The sequence below is a fragment of the Gobio gobio genome, assembly GCF_949357685.1.
Source record: "Gobio gobio genome assembly, chromosome: 23".
Lineage (NCBI taxonomy): Eukaryota > Metazoa > Chordata > Actinopteri > Cypriniformes > Gobionidae > Gobio > Gobio gobio.
Window position 1 is genome coordinate 5,312,895 of NC_137119.1, and position 10,000 is coordinate 5,322,894.

The window sequence follows — 10,000 nt, forward strand, 5'->3', positions numbered from 1 at the left end:
TGAAATGTACCTTTCATGTAGTGTGTAACATAGATCTAAGTGAACAAAAACATCCTGTATAGTTTGAAATATGACAGTGCACCGTATATATAGTTATTTTATTTCAAAAGTAAGAGTCGACTCTGAGTCATTTTTAAGAATCGTTAGAAGACCGAAGCTTTTTCTCTGACTTTTTTCATCTGCCCAAGGATGAGCATTTGAAGACTAAGTGGCTTGAAGACAAACCATACATCGTCGCGATTGTGTGTTTTATTAGTCTTCAAATGTCTCTATTTGCATGTTTCGCGATCTCAGGAAGCTTTTATTATGGACTTCTATTATGGCACATGGTATCTTCTTCGTCAGTCTGTACCAAATGGATTACATGTGCACAGAGCGCCCTCCGGCTGCCAGGATGAGCTGAAAACAACACATAAGAGACTCAATCGCTCATGATTAGGCTACATCTGCGCATTTTGAGGAAGTATTGAATAAAAAATACTCCTCTGTTTAGAAATTTGACACAGACAAATGAGAATATATCAATATTTCTCCTCATCTGCACACTTTTGAACTAAAAGCCCTGAGGGATGTTGATTTGTCGCGAGTCTTCGTGAGGAGAATAGAGGAGTTTTTTTATGAATGAGATCAGCTGAGGCTCATATTACAATCTAACGTACAGACGCGGTTTTCATATTCATAACTCCTGACACATATTAACAAATTACTGTCACTATAAGTAGTAATAGTAGCGTAGAGGTGAGCGTGCATTTGCGGTGGCAGGGCCACGACTTTGGAATACCCTGCCTTTAGAGATTAGGCTGGCCCCTTCCTTGTCTATTTTCAAGTCCCTGCTAAAAACTTTTTTATTTTCCTTAGTGTACTGATTATGGTGATTTGTTAAACTTTTTTATCGGTGGTTTTTATATTCTTATGTGGTTTATTTATTTTTATTTTTCTGTATGTGTGATATTCTTGCTCTTCTGTAAAGCACTTTGGTCAGCCTGGGGGCTGTTGGAAATGTGCTATACAAATAAAATTGAACTTGAACTTGAACTATAAGACTTTGATGGGCGTTCCGTTTCCGAAAATATCTGCACAGACTATACCAATCACAACTGACTGGGTCATCGGACCAATCACTGCAGATTAGCGTCACATAAAGGCGGGTTTTGAAAAGTGAATCACTAAAGGAATCATTTGAGAATCGCTGTCAAAACAGGTAAAAAAAATGCATATTATAAGAAAACTAAAGTCTTTTTTGTCATTGCATGCATGCAAAACTGTTGTTGGGGACTTCTAAAACAATATTTGGAACATTTTAAATGCCATAATAGGTGCTCTTTAAACTGCAATTCCTCGACTGGCCACTAGAGACCGACTCCAGAAGGAGCAGAATGTCATTGAGCTCATGTTAAAATGCCCAACTTTACAGCAGAAGAACACATGTTTACAGCCTAGTACAAATTATGGTTTTGGTCAGTATAGCTCATGTTGCCCTTCATGACATCTGTGAGGGGGGTGAATTTTTTTTATAACTCATCCGTTTAAATTATATTAAGCCTTAAAATTTAGCAAAATGAAGGACGTGGCCACTTGAGTGACAGGTGGATTGCCACTATGGTCGATCTAGGTGGGTGTGGTTTCAGCAACCAGGCACCTCAGCTCCACCCACGTCCCGCCTCTTTGCCAATTTTAAGTTATCCGGGAGTGACACACGATGAATTGCTGCCAAGATGGCAACGGCCGGGTTTTAGGCTTCAAAACTGCGCTTTGGGAAACCTAAGGGTGACGTCACGGACACTAAGTCCATATGTTTTTACAGTCTATGCCCCTGACGCTTCAGTAGTGTGGAGACACTCATTCTGTTAATGCCTTCCAATTAAAACCTTCAAATGCTAATTCTGTTGTCATATTTTAATAAATCAATTAAAGCCTTCAATGGTAGTGCGCCATAGAAGCTTAAGTTAATAAGCCATTTTATTAGACACAAATTGTGTGGGTTAGTCGAAATTCATTATAATCGCTTCTACACTACAATGAAAACGTTGATTAAACAAGCCCTGTAACCTAGACAGAAAGGCACCGTTTGCATGCACGCTGCCAGAATGACACCCGTCTGAGCGGCAAAGCCTTGAGGAGGGGAACAAGGCCTGCTGACAGATGTCTGGAGACATGAGGGCTTTGTTTACCCAGTTGTGAATATGCATTGCCATTCGAGTGGGTGTACACAAGGATAAAGCAGTGATTGAGTACAACCAGACAGAACAGGAAGAGAGACGCACACTCAGTAATCTTGTCAGGCGCCACACTGTGAAAGACACCAACTTCTACTAAAGTCCAAGCAAATCAGGATTACAGGTGTCCTTGCTGTGTAATACTAGCCTAAAATGTTCTAAAACGTCAAAACAACTCTCTGTAAACTACTACATTTGGTCATTCAGTCAGTCTGCAATCATACTAACTGACCTTTTTTCCATCCATTCGCAAGATAAAACCTGCCTAAGAAGATGCGAGGTCCATAAATAGAAAGCTCTTTACAAGAAACACAATTTTTCCATGCTGACAAAACAATGCAGTAGCCTTCCAGCACAACAGAAAAGACACACGCTTGACCGTGAGTGTTTTAAAAGAGAGAGATGATGGGAAAGGTGGAATGGTGAATACAAAATAAAAGCGATAGAGAGAGACTGGAGCTCTTAAGGACTTGCCTTCAGATAGAAAAGCTTTCAATTATTGATGGATTCAAAATGCCAACACACAAGAGGACCTAAAGATAAAATGCAGAGGGAGCGGGCACCTGCCGAATTCACTGACTGCATTTACAGTACGCAAATAAGAATATTCCAATGTTAAATGTCGGAATTTGGTCATGCATTTTCCACAGCAATAATCCCAGTAGGCAAACATCCCGACCACATCCAACATATGCCCGTATTAATCAGAATTTTGGGTCATGTAAACACCTTTTTTACGGATGTTCATTTATGTCTGTGTGTGACCAAACAAATGGTGGATTGCTATGAAATATGGGAATATCCAGATACACTATATTGCCAAATGTTTTGGGACACCTGCCTTTACATGCACATGAACTTTAATGACATCCCATTCTTAATCTGTAGGGTTTAATATGGAGTTGGCCCACCCTTTGAAGCTCTAACAGCTTCAACTCTTCGGTTTAGGAGTGTGTTTATGGGAATTTTTTTTCTAGAGGTCAGGCACTGATGTTGGATGAAAGGCCTGGCTCTCAGTCTCCGCTCTAATTCATCCCAAAGGTGTTCTATTGGGCTGAGGTCAGGACTCTGTGCAGGCCAGTCAAGTTCCTCCACACCAAACTCGCTCATCATGTCTTTATGGACCAACGCTTTGTGCACTGGTCAGTCATGCTGGAACAGGAAGTAGCCGTCCCCAAACTCTGAACCGTTCCCACAAAGTTGGGAGCATGAAATTGTCCAAAATGTCTTGGTATGCTGAAGCATTAAGAGTTCCTTTCACTGGAACTAAGGGACCAAGCCCAACCCCTGAAAAACATCAACACACCATAATCCCCCCTCCACCAAACTTTACTCTTGGTACAATGCAGTCAGGCGAGTCCCGTTCTCCTGGCAACTGCCAAACCCAGACTCGTCCATCGGATTGCCAGACAGAGAAGCATGATTGGTCACTCAGAGAACACGTCTCCTCTGCTCTAGAGTCCAGTGGTGGCGTGTTTTACCCCACTGCATCCCACGCTTTGCATTGCACTTGGTGATGTAAGGCTTGGATGAGCTGCTTGGCCATGGAAACCCATTCCATGAAGCTCTACACACTGTTCTTGAGTTCATCTGAAGGCCACATGAAGTTTGGAGGTCTGTAGCGTTGACTCTGCAGAAAGTTGGCAACTTCTGCGCACTGTGACCCTCAGCATGCGCTGACCCCGCTCTGTGATTTTACATGACCTACCACTTTGTGGCTGAGTTGCTGTTGTTCTCAATTGCTTCCACTTTGTTATAACACCACTAACAGTTGAGCGTGGAATATTTAGTAGTGAGGAAATGTCCCGAATGGACTTATTGCACAGGTGGCAACCGATCACAGTACCACACTTGAGTTCTCTGAGCTCCTGAGAGCGGCCCATTCTCTCACTAATGTGTGTAGAAGCGTCTGCAGGCCTAGTGCTTGACTTATACACCTGTGGCCATGGAATCGATTGAACAACTGAATTCAATGATTTGGAGGGCCGTCCCAATACTTTTGGCAATATAGTGCATCTTATGCTCATCAAGGCTGCATACAGTAAAAACAATAATATTGTGCCATTTTATTACAATTTAAAATAACTATTTTCTATCTGAATATGTTAAAAATGTTAAAGCATTTTTGATTAATAGAAAGTTCAAAAGAACAACATTTATTTGAAATATAAAATTAGTTTGTATAATTTTGAAATGTCTTTATTGTCACTTTTGATTAATTTATAATAATTATAAATAATTATTACCATGCTAAATAACTAAAAATATATTATTAAAAATGGTAAAAAGAAAAAAGCCAGAAAACGAACGTGTATTATTTGCATTATTTGTGTAAATCTCTTCTCAGATCTTAGTTGTAAAGGCCAGGCAAAATTAATCTTTTCTTTACTATATACTGATAAAGTCAAACGTTACTTGTAGAGTGTAAAATCAAGTTAACAGAGCAGTGAGGAAAAAGCGATGGCTTGCTGTTGAGTGGCACTGTTGTTAATTGGCCGTTACATGTTCCACATGCAGACGGCGGGGGATGCTGCGCTGTTTAACACAGACAGGATCGATGAAGAGAGCAGATGAGATTGAAGAATTAAGTGGCAGTGAGGAGTGAGATGACTGGGCCATTGGAGGAGGAGGAGCGGTCATACTGGGTCCATCCCCAGGGAGGAAAACCATGTCTCTGTGTCATGCGTGTCCTCCCCCTCGGATCTCCCTTGTGTGGGACTATCCCATTCACTTCATCAGGGTTGGTTGCCTCACACAGCACTGCACAACACCGCCATCTACTGGCAGAGGCAGAATGCCTTTCTCTCTGGCTCAAAGGTGTGGCCACTGTTCTTTAGGCAAAGAGATGCTGGAAAACCTTCATCCAAGCAACCTTTTTAAGCATATTAAAGGGATAGTGCACCCAAAAATGAATCAAGTTGTTCCAAACCTATATGAATTTCTCTCTTCTGCTGAACATAGAAGAAGATCATTTGAAGAATACAGTTGATGGGCACCATTGAGTATTTTTTTTCCCAAACAATGGAAGTCAATGGGGCCCATTAACTGTTTGGTTACCCATATTCTTCAAAATATCTTCTTTTGTGTTCAGCAGAAGAAAAAAATTCATACAGGTTTGAGGGTGAGTAAATGATGACAGAATTTTCATTTTGGGGTGAACTGTCCCTTTAAGAAATAAGAAGGCTGTTACTATAAGCAGACAGGAAAAAGTATGCTACTTTCTCATTTTGCATCTCGTGTGTCTTTTGCTGATATGGAAAGCCCAGAATGCCTTGCGACGAGCTCAGATGAAAAAAATTAGGTTGGTGGTTGGAGTCAAGGGAAATGCTAATCATACATACATTTGAATGAATACTTTATAGTACCATGAAAAAATTGTTTTAATGAAAAAACCGCAGTATTTCAGCAGATTTATGTGTGGTATTTTGAGCATTATAGTTTATAGTTCAGCAACAGGCTCAAATGTGCTTCTCACAACATGCACTATTCAATCATGCTTAAAACAGACCTTTAACAACTTTTATGATTAATCTTATTTAATGGAGAAAGCAAGTTATGATTTAGTTGTTTTGCTGGAAAACAATATGTAAAATAAACTACTAAATAACAACGTGATAATGTGTATTTCAGATAATCCTGTGAATTAAGTGTTTTACAAAAGAAAGGTACTTAATGTTTGGGGTTATTGACAAGATTGACTTGTTTGGGATGCATCCCACTCCATATTCCTGCAACACCTCACATTTTTGCTTCAACATATGAAAGCCTATTTCTGCCACATAAGAAAAAAAACATGCTTTGGTAAATCATAATGAATTTATATTTACTTGCATCATAGTCATTATTATGACATAAAAACTGAAATTGAGATACTAAATGAGATTAAGTCATAGTTTTAACATTAAAAAGGTTGAAATTATGAGAGGAAATGACAATTATGACAGCTCAACTCAACTTTTTGACATAATTCTGACCTTTGATCTCACAATTTTGACTTAGTACCTCAATTTCCCCTTTTTATCTCATAAATATATCTTAATATTAGGGCTGCCCCAACTAAAGATTTTTCTAGTCGACTAGTAGTCCTACATTTAAGGCATTAGGCAACTAATTGCATGTTTATAGTAATTTGTATAGTAATTGTATATTAAGGTCTACTGGTGGGTGGCGGGGGGTGGTAATGGTTCTGTTTAACCCTTTTTCCACCAAAATTACCCGGAGAAATTTGTCCCAGGAACTTTTTTCCCAGGTACTCTTTTACCTTCAGACCTGTTGTTGTCTGCTTTTCCATCGCGGTCTAAAGTACCATGAAGATTGGTCCGGTGACATAGGACTGCACGCGACTTTACAGTTCCAACTGGATTTCGTCCTTTGCAAATAAATTTAATAAAGCCTGAATCTCATCGTCGCCCATCGGTCGTATTTTTAAAACTCCATTGTTGATTTGCATAGCAAATGCGCACTGTGTCCGCAACAGACTTTTAAAAAAAGTGGTTGAAATAAAATGCTGCGTTGAGTCGACCAATCAGCATGTTCAGCGACCAAGTCCCACCCCCGAAAGTTCCTGAACTTTGAAAAAGTACTACCTCGCGAGCAGGGCTGTTTTGAGGGGGAAATATTTACCCGGAACTTCATTTAGACCCTGCGGTCGAAACACACCGAGTACCACCCCAAAGTCCTTATACCTGGGGAAAGTTCTTGCAGTGGAAACGCGGCTTATGTAAGAGTAATGATTTTGAATGTTTCCGAAAAATAGCAAGGAGCTACTTAGGGTTAAACTAGGGTTTTCTAAGTGTGGGCTGCAAAGATGAAGTTGATGATGCTGACTCATCATCTCCACAGTATAGTGGACGCGCCTTTAGAGAGAAATGCACCTTTCATATGTAATTAGAGAATATTTGTTTTAGATTCAAATTGGTTCATTTAAAAGTAGACATTTCAAGCTTTCTATAGATATATTTCTCATGTCGGTGAGGCAAGTATACGCTGAGTTTCAGTTCAGTTCACAGAGACCAAAGACGGCAGAAAGCGCATCCTGTTTGTTTTCTTTATTTTACAAAAGCACAACGTTTTCTTGTTTTTGTGAGTTTACAGTTACGTTACAGTTTCGAATGATGCATTACTCTTATCCGTATGGTCAATATTGATGGCGTATTTTAAGTTGTTTCCACTGTTATCAGGAAAAAAGACGAATGATCGCGCCGGCTAATATTTCAGCTTCCGCGCTCCGCACAAACACTGGGATATATGCCTAATAATAGCACACATTTATCTAGGTTAATGTTAGAGTTATGTAAAGTTGCTACTACTTACATGTTTCAATTGATAAGCCATATTTGAGGTCGATGGACGACATACTGTAATTACGTTAACAACCTGTCCCTCACGGACTGCGTGACTTCACTACTTCCTGTGGGTTTTTTTTTCTGCGTTGGTTGACTATAAGAAGGCAGCCCTACTTAATATCTCATAATTTGAGTTTTTATGCCATGATTATGACTTTCGACTTTTAATGTTATAGTTATGATATACCGATGCATGATTTTCTTCTTATGTTGAGGAAATGGGCTTTCATATCAATCTCACTTAAACAGATTAACTTTAAACATATTTGCCTACAGACACCCCTGTGAAAATATCTATCATTACAGTAAAATATCTACCATTGCGTAGTATATACTATCACATCGCAGGCCCTAGTGCTCATGTTTCGGATCAGTAATTTGAGAGGTTTAATTTTGTCGGACGGCGCAGTTACACCGACAGCAATTCAATTGCTGGAGGTCGTAGCTCACTGTACTGTTGTTTGCGATCAGTCATTTTAACACAATTGCGGTATTAAACTTTATCACAAGGCGAAACATGTCAGCTCCTCTATCTGTACTCTCATTGGTGGTTGCTGTATCGTTTCTAGGGCTGCAGCTATCTATTCTTTTTGTAATCGATTAATCTAACACTTAATCGATCGATTAATCGATTAATCGGATAAAAAAAATGTGTTTTTAAATAACCAAAACAAATAATGCATAACGAAAATGAAGAGGAAAAGCAATTTAATTTATTAATATGCACAACAGGTTTCATGCTGTAATCTAGCCTTGACATCAAAGTAAATTTCTGTTTTATGTAGATTTCTACACCTGCAGCATTTACCATTAGGCTACTAACAAATAATATATCATTTCTGGGGTGAGCCTATTTGCTATGGGAACCTAGCAACCTGTGTGTGTGTGTGTGTGTGTGTGTGTGTTTGTACGCGTGCCGTGCGTGAGGAAGAGTGACGCCCCAGTCAGACCAGTTGCTTCATTGCAGTTTGGTACGGCAGAAATACATACATTCATTTTCAGTCGAACGCTGCATTTGGCTTGCATCACTTGCATTGCGGTGCATTTTTGGTGAAGTATCCGTTCGAAAAATCGCGTCACAACATCACGTCCCGGTGTATACAATGAATGCATGCTGAAATTATTGTTGCATGGCTACATAAAAGTTTAAGCATATGTCGCGATTGGTTTGACTGGCGCGTGAGAGAGACGAGCGCGCATGTGTGTGTGTGTGTGTGAAGGGGTTCTTTTTTTAGGCAATACTCTCTTGCAATTGAACATGAATACGTTTACTACTTAAAAACATCAAATCTAAACCTCATATCTAGTCAAACCGCATCATGACATCGCTACAAATACAGTATGGGATTAAAATCAGCGAACATCAATGTATAGTCTTAGGCTACGTTACCATTGAAGTCGTACCGCTGTGAAATGCCAGGTCTAATTTGCAGTAGACACATTGCACCTTGTTCTCTTCTTTTTTAAGAATGTAATGATCCCAAACTTTAGACATTCTCTGCCGTTTTTGGACATCTTTACTCTCCGCCACCGCGCCAACTAAATTCAAAATATATCACGCGCTTTGGTGTGCTTCCTGAACATTGAACAACGGTCCGTGTGAATCAGATCCTGCGCGTATAGTGCGCGTCATAGGAATTTAACGAGGCTTCGAGGCAGAATTTTTGCAATCGAGTTAATCGAGTAACTCGATGAATCGTTTCAGCCCTAATCGTTTCAACTGCTCATTTGCATAAAGTCTAACTTTCGGGTACTTTTCAAACTTTTGACACCTGTCAGCTCAAATCAGCAGCTCTTATTGAAAATGGTTAATGCTTAAAGTGTGAGCGAGTGTTGGTGTGTTCCAGAACCTGAGCTGACAAGTTCCTGCTCCATCACTCCACAGCCCAGCACCTCCAACCAGTCGCCCTGGAAGCGCACCTCCATCTCGAAGGAGGGATGTGTGAAAGGGAAGTAGCAGTCCACCCAGCGGATCTCCAAATCTGCAAGACAGAAACAGACAGATGGAGGAGAGCTGGACAGAGGAAGTGAGGGGGAAAAAAAGTGTGAACATCACAGGATTCCTACCTTCCCCAAAAAGGTGTCGCACGAGGCGAGTGAGTGCCTGTTTCAGATCGAACTCCACGAGTTTGACGGCCTCCAGCGTGTGCGTTTCCTGTTTCTGAGGCGTGCGGCGGCCAGCGCTCTCAAACAAACACAGGTCTTCACCATTCTCCACTCGAGCAAACAGCTAATAGAGAGGAAAGCTTGCATATTCAACAGTATTCAGAAACATTATGATTGCATAAAGATTTCATCATGACTTCTCTGACATCTGTCCTCAAACAACCTATTCATTACAGCCTGGATGCTTTAAATAAACAGCTTTTTCTACACAGATAGGCAGGGGGTTCTGGAAAAGGTAAGGACTCTGGAGGACTGCTTTAAAAGGTCAAGTTT

General features: G+C 40.3%; 1 protein-coding gene across 5 annotated transcripts in view; it reads right to left on the reverse strand.

The window, feature by feature from the left end:
• fars2 (phenylalanyl-tRNA synthetase 2, mitochondrial) overlaps positions 1–10,000 on the reverse strand; it is a 277,814-nt gene that overhangs the window by 154,492 nt on the left and 113,322 nt on the right. For all 5 annotated transcript variants that reach the window (XM_079805981.1, XM_079805983.1, XM_079805980.1 and 2 more), the window contains exons 3-4: positions 9,629–9,791; positions 9,412–9,543 (exon numbers count right to left, since the gene is read on the reverse strand). In XM_079805981.1, the coding sequence (XP_079662107.1) occupies positions 9,412–9,543; positions 9,629–9,791 (295 nt within the window). The remainder of the gene's footprint in view (positions 1–9,411; positions 9,544–9,628; positions 9,792–10,000) is intronic.